Source organism: Oscarella lobularis, chromosome 7 (assembly GCF_947507565.1).
Source record: "Oscarella lobularis chromosome 7, ooOscLobu1.1, whole genome shotgun sequence".
Classification (NCBI taxonomy): Eukaryota; Metazoa; Porifera; class Homoscleromorpha; order Homosclerophorida; family Oscarellidae; genus Oscarella; species Oscarella lobularis.
In genome coordinates, this window is record NC_089181.1 from 3,300,670 (window position 1) to 3,313,453 (window position 12,784).

General features: G+C 48.3%; 5 protein-coding genes across 7 annotated transcripts; 3 read left to right on the plus strand and 2 right to left on the minus strand.

Annotated features, from left to right (window-relative positions):
- The first annotated feature begins 166 nt into the window (after nt 1-166).
- Nucleotides 167-2,624, plus strand: LOC136188965 (spastin-like). Of its 2 annotated transcripts, none has more exons than XM_065976790.1 (16): nt 167-571; nt 614-703; nt 755-921; nt 972-1,057; nt 1,115-1,143; nt 1,199-1,263; nt 1,314-1,388; nt 1,439-1,510; nt 1,568-1,643; nt 1,699-1,790; nt 1,848-1,927; nt 1,972-2,014; nt 2,066-2,142; nt 2,187-2,257; nt 2,309-2,349; nt 2,401-2,624. In XM_065976790.1, exons 1-16 carry the CDS (start codon nt 286-288, stop codon nt 2,518-2,520), a joined length of 1,470 nt encoding a protein of 489 aa, XP_065832862.1. In that variant the 5' UTR covers nt 167-285; the 3' UTR covers nt 2,521-2,624. The 2 variants fall into 2 exon arrangements, with proteins under 2 accessions (XP_065832862.1, XP_065832863.1); XM_065976791.1 differs by having other exon boundaries at nt 978-1,057.
- LOC136188969 (ADP-ribosylation factor-like protein 2) lies at nt 2,522-4,010 on the minus strand. Its single transcript, XM_065976796.1, has 4 exons — nt 3,214-4,010; nt 3,048-3,158; nt 2,838-3,000; nt 2,522-2,776 (listed from the first exon to the last, which is right to left on the minus strand). Exons 1-4 carry the CDS (start codon nt 3,276-3,278, stop codon nt 2,561-2,563), a joined length of 555 nt encoding a protein of 184 aa, XP_065832868.1. The 5' UTR covers nt 3,279-4,010; the 3' UTR covers nt 2,522-2,560.
- Nucleotides 2,834-6,832, plus strand: LOC136188962 (ribosomal protein S6 kinase delta-1-like). 2 transcript variants are annotated; one of them, XM_065976786.1, is made up of 16 exons: nt 2,834-3,427; nt 3,483-3,524; nt 3,574-3,697; nt 3,753-3,868; nt 3,920-5,006; nt 5,059-5,162; nt 5,217-5,360; nt 5,412-5,459; nt 5,518-5,607; nt 5,657-5,991; nt 6,039-6,076; nt 6,133-6,222; nt 6,286-6,368; nt 6,425-6,520; nt 6,575-6,605; nt 6,669-6,832. In XM_065976786.1, the coding sequence occupies exons 1-16, from the start codon at nt 3,335-3,337 to the stop codon at nt 6,740-6,742; spliced, it is 2,595 nt and encodes an 864-aa protein (XP_065832858.1). In that variant the 5' UTR covers nt 2,834-3,334; the 3' UTR covers nt 6,743-6,832. The 2 variants fall into 2 exon arrangements, with proteins under 2 accessions (XP_065832858.1, XP_065832859.1); XM_065976787.1 differs by having other exon boundaries at nt 3,577-3,697.
- Nucleotides 6,833-8,552: 1,720 nt separating this feature from the next.
- On the plus strand, nt 8,553-11,642 carry LOC136188963 (allene oxide synthase-lipoxygenase protein-like). The gene is made up of 9 exons (XM_065976788.1): nt 8,553-8,666; nt 8,729-9,078; nt 9,138-9,300; nt 9,604-9,890; nt 9,944-10,138; nt 10,191-10,424; nt 10,480-10,711; nt 10,765-11,303; nt 11,354-11,642. The coding sequence occupies exons 2-9, from the start codon at nt 8,884-8,886 to the stop codon at nt 11,531-11,533; spliced, it is 2,025 nt and encodes a 674-aa protein (XP_065832860.1). The 5' UTR covers nt 8,553-8,666; nt 8,729-8,883; the 3' UTR covers nt 11,534-11,642.
- Nucleotides 11,643-11,720: 78 nt separating this feature from the next.
- Nucleotides 11,721-12,784, minus strand: LOC136189111 (tropomyosin-like). Its single transcript, XM_065976953.1, has one exon. It carries the CDS (start codon nt 12,782-12,784, stop codon nt 11,759-11,761), a length of 1,026 nt encoding a protein of 341 aa, XP_065833025.1. The 3' UTR covers nt 11,721-11,758.

Consider the following 12,784-nt stretch of genomic DNA (forward strand, 5'->3'; position numbering starts at 1 on the left):
AACAGATAGATAAGCTAGCGTTCAGCTACTCGATTTCTCCGGACAATCTAGATCACGCCAGACTGCACCAGAAAGCAATTACAGCAGGTGTGCTGGCAGCGTGTGCGTGTGCACGAGAGCGTGCACGTGCGCTGAATAAAGCAACCTTTAGCGTGCTTAACCTACATGACGTCATTCTCTCGCGACGACGATTTCGTCGTGTTCGCAGTCAGCACACTTGCTCTAGCCCTATTCATCTGCACGGCAATTTACTCCAAGACAATATTAAAACGATTCTTCGCATCGATGTCATCAGACGACGCTCGTCCTTCGAACGGCGCCGCCGATTCGGTGCCGTCTAGCCTCGGATCGCTCTCTCTGCAAGCCGGCGGCGGCACCAGTCTTCATCCAGCCGTAAAACAGAGAATGAAACATCACAAGACCGCCTTCAAGTACGTGGACGAAGCCCTGAAATTGGAAGAGCAAGCGAGCAAGGAATCGCATGGGCATTGGAGAGAAAGAGCCGTTCGCTTGTATCAAGCTGGAATGGACGAATTGATTAAGGGAATTGGAATCGACGTTCCCAAAGAAGGTACAGTACTAAAATGTCTACGTCATAAATCATCTCTTTTAGTGACGGGAAGCGAGAGAGAAAAAACGGAGTCATTGTGTGAGAAGATGATGGGGAATTTGGAAAACGTCCACGAACGCATAGCAGAACTCAGTCAGTGCATATCCCTACAGGAAGCACTTAGATCATCGTGTCTTTGTTTAGAGAAAGAAATGTCTACTAGTACTCCGGTGGATGTACTTCCACCACCGTCATTGCGTCCCAGAAAAAGTCCCAAGTACGTCGTCCAGGCGAAGGTACCTCGCGCTCATCCTCCCCCAAGCAAAGAGCCTTTGCATGTGCATCCACCCACCAAGCGTTCCAACTCAACGGTGAGTAGGAAGGCATAGGAGTTCTTCTTCTATTTTTGGACTGATTGTAGTCGCAGTCATCTCCTAAGAATGATTTTGCTGTGCCTGGAGTTGACCCTAAGCTAGTTGACTTACTCAAAAACGAAATTATTGACAGGTACGTAAGCAATTCTTCTTTTTCGATATTTCATCTGATTAAATAATTAATGAACAGATCGCTGGCTGTCAGCTGGGATGACATAGGTATAGTGCTGCGTGTGAATATTGATTGTTTGAGGATATATTTTGAGGTCTTTAGCTGGCCTTCATTTGGCCAAAGAAAGTCTTCAGGAAATGGTCATTTTGCCTGCTCAACGACCGGAAGTATAACGAGCGGACACATTGAGACAATCAACAAAGATTTCTTTTTCTAGCTTTTTACGGGTCTCCGTTCTCCTGCACGTGGAATTCTTCTTTTTGGTCCTCCAGGAAATGGAAAAACCATGCTGGTACACATGTGCATTGTCAGAGAAACCTTTCTTTTTTTATTTGATTCCAGGCTAAAGCCGTTGCCACGGAGTCAACAGCTACTTTCTTTAACATCAGTGCTTCTACCATAACGTCAAAATGGGTAACAGGAGCGGTAGCAAATTATCTATCACACGTGTAAAGAAAACGTTTTGCTCAGCTTGGAGAAGGAGAAAAACTTGTAAAGGCTCTCTTCATAATGGCACAAAGGCTCCAACCAAGCGTTATATTTATTGGTAAAATTATTTCCGTGATGACTATTGGCTCTAATGCGCAATGCGAGCGTTTTAGACGAAATAGACTCGCTGTTGTCAGAGAGAAAGGAAAACGAGCACGAAGCAATGCGAAGAGTTAAAACGGAATTTCTCATTAGTTTTGATGGAGTAAGAATTTGCACGTGCTTTGGTTAATTAATTAATTAAAACGATGGTCCTTTTTAGTTGAGTTCTACTCATCAAGATCGCGTTATATTGATGGGAGCAACAAACAGGCCCCAAGACATAGACGATGCAGCTCTAAGGTAATCAGCAAAACTAATAATTGTCAATGTCAATGTATTTTTAGGCGTCTAGTCAAAAGGGTATACATTCCACTTCCAGACTACGCAGTTGGTTAAACAACAGCAATTTGTTCTGTGTATTATTATAACGCAATGTAGACGAGAAAACTTCTTTTGGAGAAACTGCTCAGAGAGGGATCAGATTTGACGGAAAGAGACTTTGCCGCTCTTGCGAGGTAGAATGTCCCTTCTTTTATTGATTCTTATTGTTGTTTCAAAGGCTTACGGATGGGTATTCCGGTAGCGACATGAACGCCTTAGCACGAGACGCAGCCATGGGTCCGCTACGAGGTGAGTCAACGTTGAAACGTCAGAATAACAGAGTCACGTGTTTTCTACTAGGTTTAGATTCGAACATGATTCGTCACGTGCCGGCCAACGAGGTCAGACAGAACAAGAATATCTTACGATGAAATTTTTGACTTGAATAACAGGTGAGAAAAATCAATTTTAGCGACTTTCAGACTTCTCTCAAGCGGATCCGACCAAGCGTAAGCGGAAGCACTTTAAAAGCGTACCAGGACTGGAATCAAAAGTATGGGAGCACTGCCTAGCTAATGCCAAGAACCCCTTTTTTGTACGTACTAATGATAATTAATCGAGGGTAAATATTCTCGAAGCTATGTCGTCTATAATCCAGTCTATGCCGGTCAGCAAATTCTCTCCTGTCACTGCACTACATCGCTCTATATTCCAATGGTGAGCCCTAATTGAATTCAAATCGAGTGCCGCGCAAATTTCGTCTCCAGTCAAAGCGCCGGGGAGATCCTGTTTGTTGGCAAAAACGAGAAGAGTGGCGCCGAGAAGACGCTAAAGGTATAGCGCGCGTTAAAAAAGCCGGAAATTCGACTTTCGTCTTCTCGCAACTCGCCTCTTCCTTGAGAAGACCGTGAAGTTCTCGCTTGCAGTCGTCCAATCGACGTTTATCGGCGCTATCGACGACCCAAACGATGCCGTCGGTCGATTCGAAGTAGTTTCTCCAGTAGGAACGAAGCGATTTCTGTCCTCCGACGTCCCATACGTTCAATTTGAAGCTGAAACGAGTCGATCGAACGCTAGCGTCGTTCGGGAATCGACTTACTTTTTATGCTCGAACGTCTTGATGTTGAATCCGAGCGTCGGAGATATCGTGTTGATGTCTTCGCCGTTGAATCGTTTGAGAATCGTCGTTTTTCCCGCGTTGTCGAGCCCTCTACGTCATTTGCGCGATGGCGAATGCTGCGAGATTAATCGGAGTGTCGTCTTACAGCATGAGAAGACGCACTTCTTTCTCTTTCTGTCGCATTTTTTTCAGAATCGTTAGCAGTCCCATGTTGTTATTCGGGATCTGTTGTAACGTCGCGGACGCGCGCGTTAAAGAGTATAAGAATGTCGGAAAGCGGCGACACCGTTCGCTTATTTGACGTCACAGATCCCACACACGCTCCAGAAGGTCATACGGCATACAAAATTACGCTAAGAGTGAGTGAGGCCCCTTTTCGAATGAATGACACATAGAATGTGCGCCTTCTAAAAGGTCTTTTCGAAGAACAGCGGAACGAATTTGACCGATTCGGAAGTAAGCCGCCCGTTCGCGCAGAATCCAGACTAAAGATCTCGCCTCGAAGCAGATAATCGTGTGGAAACGCTTCAGCAATTTCCAACAACTTCGCAAGCAGCTCGTCGACGTCTACAAAAAACGCAGCGAAGATCCGCGCGACTTTCCGCCATTCGTGAAAGCTCGCTACTTCGGTGAGAAAAGCCGCACGACGAACGCGCGCTAAAACCAACTCTGCCCTCCTTCTAGATCGCTTCGACGAACGCGTAATCGAAGAACGACGCGTCGCCGCTCTTCAACTGCTCCAATTCGCCGCCAGTCAATCGATTCTAAGCGAAAGCGAACCGCTTCTCAAGTTCTTAGAGGTGATGACCACGCCCACTATCGTGCTCCCTTACGAATTCTTCTCCCTCAAGGGCGGAAAGGTAGTGAAACGCGGCGGTTCCGAATCGCTGACGTCAATCGAGTCCGGAATGGAGGAGATTGGAAGGCGAGACGTCGACGAAGTCTCTCTACCCGAATTGCCTCGAATTGATCTCAATGATGCCCCTGGTAGTGATAGTAACAACGACGATTTGATTCCCACCCATCCGCGAACGTTGACTGACGCTAGTATATTGTCATCAGTCACTACAGGTAGTATTGACACGGTGGAAAGGCGTGATAATAGTGCAAGCGATGCAAGCAAACAGAATCTCTTCTTGAGTGATTCTATGGATTCTCTTCAGCGGGAGACGGTGCCGCTGGCTGTGGGCGGCGGCGATGACGTCGACATTGATATGCCGTCTCTGCCGTCCTTATTGATTAATGAGGCGGGTGATGTGACGGTGTGGGGGTCTCCAAAGGGGAGTGGGACACCAGGACGCATTGTTAGTCCGCTCGGTGGCACGTGGCTTCACAAGCAACCGTCCGAAGTCACTTCCCTCGCGTCAGACAACGAAGGAAATGAAGGCGAAGAGGAGGAGAGAGCCGGAAGCGCGAGTCCCGTCGAAGAAGATACCGGTAGTCGTCTCAGTCCAGTAGAAACTCCACTTCTAACGTCAGATATTGTTGACGTTTCTTCTGAACCTCCTGCTGCGACGACGGCAGAGTCACGTGATGTGACTGGGCTTGATGCCGGAGATAGTTGGTGGCAGAAAGCGTTGAGTACGACCGATCACGAACTGACGGACGTTCTGGATGAAATGGAGAAAAACGAAGAATCGGACGCTTGCAAAGAGACGGAGACGATCGAAGGGGATCATCCTCAGAGTAGCGACAGTCCGAAAAAAGACGAGGAAGTAGACGGAGGAGCTAATTTATTATTTGACGATTTGACGGCCAATAGTAAAGGTGAGAAGATGGATCCAAAGATTACTCCTCTTCAATTGCCCAAAGTTGACTATGTCACGCAATCGAGTCAATTAATTCGCGACGCTATCGATAGCGAAATGCAGCAGGATTTTCGTCGAGCATTTGACTTGTACAAACAGGGAGTGGACATGCTACTTGGCGGCGTTCAAGGTAACGTTAGAACGAATCATCCAACCCCTTCTTATAGCGTCTTTGCTCTCAGAGGATCCGAGCGACATTCGACGACAGATGGTAAAACGAAAAACGAATCAATATCTAAAAAGAGCCGAAGTTATTCAACGTCACTTTCTCTTGAACGAGAGCGAGGTAGAACGCGATTGAGATTTGAGTGTATTTTCAATAGCAATGAAGGCCCCTTAGGTGTCGCTTGACGACGATAGCGACGCCAAGATCATTGCCTCCGTTGACGAACTCGATTCTTCGTCGTCGACTGTGAAAACGCCGCCGAAATATTCCGCTTCGTTGCGTCTACATGACTTTAAAGTTTTGGGGCTTATTGATAAGGTATGCTCCGCGCGAATAGTTCATCTCGAATCGATTCTTGTTTCTTCTAAGGTTCAACTTGTGCAGAATAAACGCACTGATGATGTTTACGTAATCAAAGTAACAGAGAGCACGGACGATTTTTTAAATATTCCCCAGTCTCTACGTCATATTCTAGGGCCTACATAAATTGTACAATCCGACGGCTTCCTTGCGTCGTCAAAAACGAAATCCGAAAGAAACGCGAAGAAGCAGAAACAGAGCGGCAGTGAGTAGAAGAGAAAAACAAAACAAAAAGCTAGTTTTCTTTGTCTCAGTTTCAGTGTCCTCACATGGTAAAAGTCTTCGGTCACTGCGAAACGTCAGGCGCCGTCTACGTCCTACTGGAGCACGTGACCAACGGCCGACTCACTGATCATCTTAAGTCGGTGAGAGAGGAGGCGAAGAGTAGAGCAGTCGAGCCGCCGGCTACGGCAACGAAAGACGGAGACGGCACGGATACGCGCTACTGTCCTGGAATCGCTGGAATAAATCCAAACGAGAAATTGAAGCCGCCTCCTCCGCAAGGAATAAGTGATGAACAGATCGCTCGATGGGTGGCACAGGTTGTCGTTTGTCTGACTCAGCTACATATGAATGGATTAGTATGGAGGTGCGAGAGCCAGTTCGTTTGACTGTCTAATGAACGCGCTTTCGTAGGGATCTTCATCCAGGCAATCTTCTCTTGAATGATCGAGGTTTTTTTTTCGTAGTAGAGGTGTGCACGAAATCGCTCCTAGTACATCCCTTGTAGGAGACGTCGTTTTGACGCACTTTGGGTCGTGGGATAATATAGATAGAACGATACAGGAGACGGCTGTGGAAAATTTGTACGTGGCACCCGGTGAGTGAGCTACAGTCGATAGTTAACTATTGAGACTAGGCTCGGCGCGTTTTTTGTTTGTAGAATTGATAGGGATGCCTGTGGCTACACCTGCGGCTGACTGGTGGAGCGTTGGCGTCATTTTATTTGAACTTCTTACTGGCGCGGTGCGGAATATCAAAAGTGTTATCTATGAATGGTCACTCGTATTTTTTACGTGCAGCGCTTCAAGGATTGTCATCCAGATGGCGTTCATTCTCATCTGCCTCTTAGCATACCCGTAGAACTGTCGCCAGCAGCGAAATCGTTAATTGAAGAGGTAAGAAAGACATCTCTTTGAATTAGTTCATCTGTGCAGGGAAATTTTTTCTAGTTAATCCAACTAAATGCACAAGAAAGGCTAGGTGAGTGTTTTGTTGCTAAAAACTCCTGATTGATGCATCTGTGCTACCCGGGGGGGGATACAGGCAGTCGTTGTGCTGGCGTAGAAGAGATCATGTCTCATGCGTTTTTCACGTCTGTTGAGTGGGACGATCTATAGGGGACAACTTTTGTAGATGATGATGATTTATTTATATCACGTTTTCTATCGTTATTTTCCGGAATTGAAGTTGGTTCAAACACTCCTTAATTAGTGTACTAAACACTGCAGCTACTGGCGTCGCTCACCCTCACCAACAGAAAAACCTCTTAGGCGGAAGCTGTTGCAAAAGAAATGGAATCAGCGAACTTGACGAGTTTAGTTTCCCTTGTACAGCATGTGTAGAGATATCAATAGTCGTACATTTCGCTGCTGTTTGTTCGTCGCTGTAATCGCTTCAAAAACGGTTAGAATAGAACGAAATGAGAATGGCAGGACCCAACACGATCTAGTCTAAGACGCTCTTCGAGTCTGTGAGCTCAATCCTTGCGCAGAGAACCGACTTCAAGTGACGTCTTCGTCGATTCGACCGTGCGTAGGTCTCTCGCGCGCGTTTTGCAAATAGGAAAAATCCAGGGACAAATTCTGCATTTATTAGAGTTTAAAAATTACACGGCTACAGTACAGTAAAAATAGTCTTGCGAGTACGGGCGAACTCTTCGATTGTCTAGACCCTGCAAAATACGAATTAGTTACTGCCAAATCATCGTTGTACGTACCTTTTTGTTGCGTCCGTATTCGCGTTACCCAGGCTACACCGCGGGGAGGTTCGGACGCGTCGTAGCCCAGGGAAGTCTTCGCAAAGCGATGACCCCCTTCCAAAAAGTGTCGGGCGAGTTGCGGGTCCTCGGCCACTCCGATCAGTACCGCCTGGACGAGAGTCGGCCCCTAAAACCGAGTCCCCCGGCTCGTTGGTACCAAAGCCTTCGGTATGTCTTCCTGAGAAGAACCGGGCCTTGCGGAAGTGGAGAACGGCCGACCTTGTAGAGTCGACAGGGAAGGCAGTGCAATGCCCCAAGCCGAAGTCTCCTGGGCCAGGTCATCCTCCGTCTAATCGTGCCAATGGTGAGATAAGTGCCGGCAACCAGACCGCTTGCGACACCCCCTCCAAGTGGGTGATCGCTTGGGTCCTCATGACACTGACATTCGATTTTTCTCTGATTAATATATTGATTCTATGCATGCATCCCCCTTCCCCTGTCTATTCCCGTCCCCTTCACTATCTCTTTTCTGCTTTCTGTCGGTTCTTTCTTTGTGTTTAACTAAATACAGTACAGTCGTGCCCGCTCGAGCCTAGCGCGGGCCGTACTTGTTTGGCAACAATAAGACATCGGCGACCTTTCCGCCCAGTGCGTAAACCGAGGCCGAAGCCCCCCATCGCCCTGCCTACGGGCTCCGGCACGGATTATCCGTGGGCCACGCTGAAACAACAACCCAGAACTTGCCTTTTGTCTTCCCCCTGCCGGTCCGATCAAGGAAGAGACGCAGCGAACCGCGTCGCATCCACCCTCAGCCGCAACTGAAGGAAGATCGGTGTGCGCTTCGCTTTTGAACCGCGTAGCTCCGCCCCAGCGCGCTGATTGGTCCGTGGCGGTCACGTGGGACTGACCTAGCGCTGTGATTGGTCCGAAACATAGAGGCGCAAAAAGCAAACCGGTTTGGAAACCGGTTTGACTTGTTGCTCTGTCGGCCGCGAGAGTCAGCAGTTTATTTTTGGCGTCATATGATGTAAGACTGCACGTGCGTGACGCATGACTGCGCGCGCGACTTCAAGATGGCGGAGAACGAAGCCAACGCGACGACGGACGGGCGACGACAAAGATAAGCCGCAAGGACCTTGCCGCGAGATTTAAAGAACATAGGTTAGCATGCTAGTTGATCGGCTGGCGCTGCTCTTGGCGTTTTTCGCTGGCGCTGTCGACTTCGCGAAGCGAACTGGGCGTATATTGCAGCGGTTCTCATCGTCTCTTTCAGGAATGGAAAGGCAGGAAGTACTACAATACCCGTAGAACTGTCGTCAGCAGCAAAATCGTCAATTGAAGAGGTAAGAAAGCATTCTCGTCTATATCTGATGATTTATTCATATCACGTTTTCTACAATTGAAGCCGATTCAAAAAGCACTTGATCAACATCTTTCGTCATTTATTATTGTGTGGGAAATGAAGCCGGAAGTCCGAAGAACGGCGGAAGATACGGGCTACTACACTTCACACAACCTGACGCCTGACCTTCGCGTGCTGTTCACTGTTTCCTCCTGATCATGACGAGCAAGAAGAAAAAGATTCCCTACAACGTCGTCGTCAACACGATGGACACGGGCGGAGCCGGCTACGATGGCGGCATCTTCATCACTATCATGGGAAGTGCGGGAACTTCAGGCGAACTCGCCTTATGGAAAGTCAAGTGGCTTCGAGAGGATTTCGCTGAGGGAAAGAGCGAATCGGCATCGCTGGAGGTAAGCAATCAGCGCGTTGGGGCTGATGATTTTTTGGAATGTCGTGACGTTACGCGCAGGGTTCCGACGTGGGCGATTTGTACGCGATCAAACTTCGAATCGACAATCCGAACGATCCGTGGAAGCCGGGAATGGTGACCGTCACGAAAGAGGACGGCACCGTCGGTTACTTTCCGTGTTATCAGTGGATCACGACGGAAATAACTGTTCGGGAAGCGAAAGGTGCATAAATTAATTACGTGCACATGCATCACGCCTTTCCACTGCTATGCCCGCTTCAGAGGACCGCCTTTACCACACGTCTACGTGACATGGGGGGGTTAATTAAATAGAGTAGAATCATGCATACATTATTTCGAGGATGCGATATTTTTTTCTTGTACTGTAGGGGCCTACGTGACACGGGGGTTAATTAAATAGATAGCATACTATTTCGAGAGTAGGATTCTGGATTTTTAAGACAATGCTGATTAATTAATTAAATAGATAGCGTACTATTTCGAGGGTGGGATTCTGGATTTTTAGGGACGCTCGCGTTTCAAGACAATGCCGAGTTGCTTGCTCTGAGACAGGAGGAGATCAAGAAGTGGAATGATCTGCTTCCTTGGCACGGCTGGGCGAGCATGCCCTCCTATCCCAACTATTCGACGCACGACGATCTTCCGCGCGATTTGCAGTTTGAGAGCGAAAAGCGACGCGACATGAACGACTATCGCACGGAGGGCACCTATAATTTCTTGCTCCAGAAAGTCTGCGGTTTATTCAGCAAAATTGAGCACTTTTTTCACTATACCGAATTTTTCAAAATGGGGGTCAGAATTCAAAAAAAACGAGAAGAGTTTAAAAGAAGAATCTCTGTGTTTAGGTCGGCGACGGCAAAGTTCCTTCCGTTTCTCACAGATGGTACACTGATCGAGAATTCGGTCGCCAGTTCTTACAGGGCGTTCATCCCACCGCTATATTTCGCGTTGACAAAGCCTTGCCCTCGAAATTTCCCGTCACTGACGATCACGTCAAAGGCTCGTTGGGCCGAGGCGTCACTCTCCAGCAGGCGATAGACGTAAGAAATGAATTTATTTCTTTATTTGAATAGTGACTCTTTTTTTTTCTAGGCTGGTCACATTTATATGGTGGATTGTCAACTGTTGGTTGGCATTCCCGTTCCTGAGGACCGCTATGTGACTCCGGCTATGGCGCTCTTCTACGTGACCGCTTCGGACACTCTAATGCCTATTGCCATTCAGTTTCACCAGGAACCGGGTCCTGGGAATCCAATCTGGACGCCAGATGACTCGCACGCCGATTGGCTGTGCGCCAAACTCTTTCTAAAATGTGCCGACGCTCAGGTTTGATATTTAACAAATATTTACCATCACCAGTTCGATAATGTTTTTATTAAAGATTCATGAAATTCTTGGTCATCTGTTGCGCACTCATTTGGTCATGGAACCGGTTATGACGTCGATGCTTCGCAACGTGGCTCGCTGTCATCCGCTCTTCAAGCTTCTCATTCCCCACATGCGCTACACGATTGCCATCAACACTCTCGGACGCGTCACTCTCGTCGGCGCCGGCGGTTTCGTCGACAAAGGAATGGCCATCGGCGGAGGCGGTCATCTCGATTTAATCAGACGTAAGAAAAAGTCAATATATTAGCGTATCATTATTTTTTCTTTTTTTTTGTAGTGGGCTACAGAAAATTCGACTGGCGTCTCCTCAACGTGCCTCACGCTTTAGCTCAACGTGGAGTCGAAAAGCTTCCGCGCTACTATTACCGCGACGACGCGCTGAAGCTGTGGAACGCCATGGAAGCGTTCGTCAAGGAAGCGATTGCCGTCTACTACAGCGGCGGCGACGACGACGTGAAGAAAGACAAGGAGCTTCAGAATTGGATTGGCGACTTGCACGCCGACGGATTGCCGCAGCACGGTCTCGACGGCGAAGTCGATCACCACGTGCCCAAGAGCGTCGACTCCGTCAAGGAGTTGATTGACTTTCTCACGCGCATCGTCTTCTGCTGCTCGGCGCAGCACGCCGCTGAGAATTTCGGTCAATTTGACTATTACGCTTACAATCCGAATGCGCCTATGATTATGCGTCGACCGGCGCCGACGAAGAAAGGTGAAATGACGCTGGAGAAGGTCGTGGCGAGCTGCGGAACGGCAGACGATGCGTCTGTTCAAATTGCTGCGACGTGGACGTTGGCGGCTTTTAGTGAGGATGAAGTGAGTGTGCCTCTCTCTACGGCGTTTAATTATAATTATTGTTTTTTTAGGTTTTTCTGGGCAACTACCCAGAGCGTCATTTCAAAGAGGAGAAGACTCTCAAAGCCGTTGCCGGATTTCAAGCTGAACTGAAGAGAATCGAAGCGGAAATCGATGAGAGGAACAAGGAGGCCGAAGTTCCGTATATCTACCTGAAGCCAAGTAGAGTTCCCAACAGCATTGCCGTTTGAACTCGTGATTAAACTTGACGTTCTGTGGACTCAACGTTTTTCATGTTTTTTTTTGTTTTCTCGTTCGTTTGTTGTACGTCGTAGGGGTCAAAGAGATCTCGCATGGGAAGTCTAGAGGCGCCCTAGGGGAGGTACAGGTACAGACAATGGAGGACTCCGCGACGACATTTTATTCAAGTATGCGCATAGACTCTTTATTTTTTATACACAATATCGATTATTTCTTCAGCAGTTCTCTTGGAATCTCACTCTCTTACAAGTTTGGGACGTCGACTGACCGCGCTTTCTACGTCGCACTTGAGCCGGCCCCTCGTCTTGAACGTCATCAGAAGGACGTTGACTCGACTGAGAGCAAATTACGCCCGTCATCGAAGCCGAACTAAATCCCGGCGGCGGCGAGACGACATCCGACTTGCGACGACGGTATCGAATCCGTCTCGAATCGCTTTGAAAATATTCCTTTTCGCCTTCCTTTTCATCATTTCGACGCCGCGCTTCCTCCAACGATTTCAATTCTTTTCGTAGGGTATCGCACGTCGTCTCGATTCGCTTTTCGTCGTCGCCGCACCGTCCCCATTCGAAGCGAAGCCGACGCATCGATTCGTCGTCTCTGTCGCCGCGTTCCAGCGCGATCGTTTCTCTCTCCAATGCAGAATTCAATTTTCGCTGCTGACGCAAATTTCCGTCAATATTGATCGATTTCCATTTGAGATCGGCTATTTCCGCGTCGGTTGTCGCCGCTATGTCCGTCGCGTTGGCTAGACGATTTTCGCGCGTTTTTCTCTCCTCTAATTCGTCTTCGACTTTTTTCAATTTCGACGCGGATTTTTCGATTTTCCGCTTTCGTTCCGCGTTGCGTTCGTCGCGACCGCTGCCCGACAAGCCGTGCGTCGTCTCGAAGCGCGTCGTTTCGACGAGAAAATCGGATTGGGCAATTTTTCGGCGTTTTTTGACGTCGACGACTTCGGCGTCGATTCTCGTCTTTTCCTTCGTCGTTTTCTCCAAAGCTGCGGCGAGGATTTCGACTCGACTTCGACGCGACTTTAGCTCGACGTTTTGAGCGTCGATTCGTCGACGTATTGCATCGATGTCCGCGTTTGCGCGTCGCGTTTCGCTGCGTTGGACTTGATGTTGGATCCGTTTCTTCTGCAGCTGCTCGTTCAGGGCTCGAATTTGCACGGCGCGATCATGAAAGGCCTTTTCTGACAGTTGAATGCGTTGAAACAGCCCGTTCAGAGACGAGCCCTCCAT

Excerpts from the sequence above, each read along its gene's own strand:
- LOC136189111 (XM_065976953.1), bottom strand. The coding sequence starts at position 12,784 with ATGGAGGGCTCGTCTCTGAACGGGCTGTTTCAACGCATTCAACTGTCA.
- LOC136188963 (XM_065976788.1), top strand. The coding sequence starts at position 8,884 with ATGACGAGCAAGAAGAAAAAGATTCCCTACAACGTCGTCGTCAACACG. Across the intron at positions 9,891-9,943 it reads CCGAATTTTTCAAAATGGGG|GTCGGCGACGGCAAAGTTCC; the intron begins GTCAGAATTCAA and ends CTCTGTGTTTAG. Across the intron at positions 10,712-10,764 it reads TCATCTCGATTTAATCAGAC|TGGGCTACAGAAAATTCGAC; the intron begins GTAAGAAAAAGT and ends TTTTTTTTGTAG.
- LOC136188969 (XM_065976796.1), bottom strand. The coding sequence starts at position 3,278 with ATGGGACTGCTAACGATTCTGAAAAAAATGCGACAGAAAGAGAAAGAA. Across the intron at positions 3,159-3,213 it reads GAAGTGCGTCTTCTCATGCT|AGGGCTCGACAACGCGGGAA; the intron begins GTAAGACGACAC and ends CAAATGACGTAG. Across the intron at positions 2,777-2,837 it reads ACGGTCTTCTCAAGGAAGAG|CGTCTTCTCGGCGCCACTCT; the intron begins GCGAGTTGCGAG and ends CTATACCTTTAG.
- LOC136188962 (XM_065976786.1), top strand. The coding sequence starts at position 3,335 with ATGTCGGAAAGCGGCGACACCGTTCGCTTATTTGACGTCACAGATCCC. Across the intron at positions 5,608-5,656 it reads GAAGCAGAAACAGAGCGGCA|TTTCAGTGTCCTCACATGGT; the intron begins GTGAGTAGAAGA and ends TCTTTGTCTCAG. Across the intron at positions 6,369-6,424 it reads TTGAACTTCTTACTGGCGCG|CGCTTCAAGGATTGTCATCC; the intron begins GTGCGGAATATC and ends TTTTACGTGCAG.
- LOC136188965 (XM_065976790.1), top strand. The coding sequence starts at position 286 with ATGTCATCAGACGACGCTCGTCCTTCGAACGGCGCCGCCGATTCGGTG. Across the intron at positions 1,511-1,567 it reads CTACCATAACGTCAAAATGG|CTTGGAGAAGGAGAAAAACT; the intron begins GTAACAGGAGCG and ends CGTTTTGCTCAG. Across the intron at positions 2,258-2,308 it reads AGCCATGGGTCCGCTACGAG|GTTTAGATTCGAACATGATT; the intron begins GTGAGTCAACGT and ends GTTTTCTACTAG.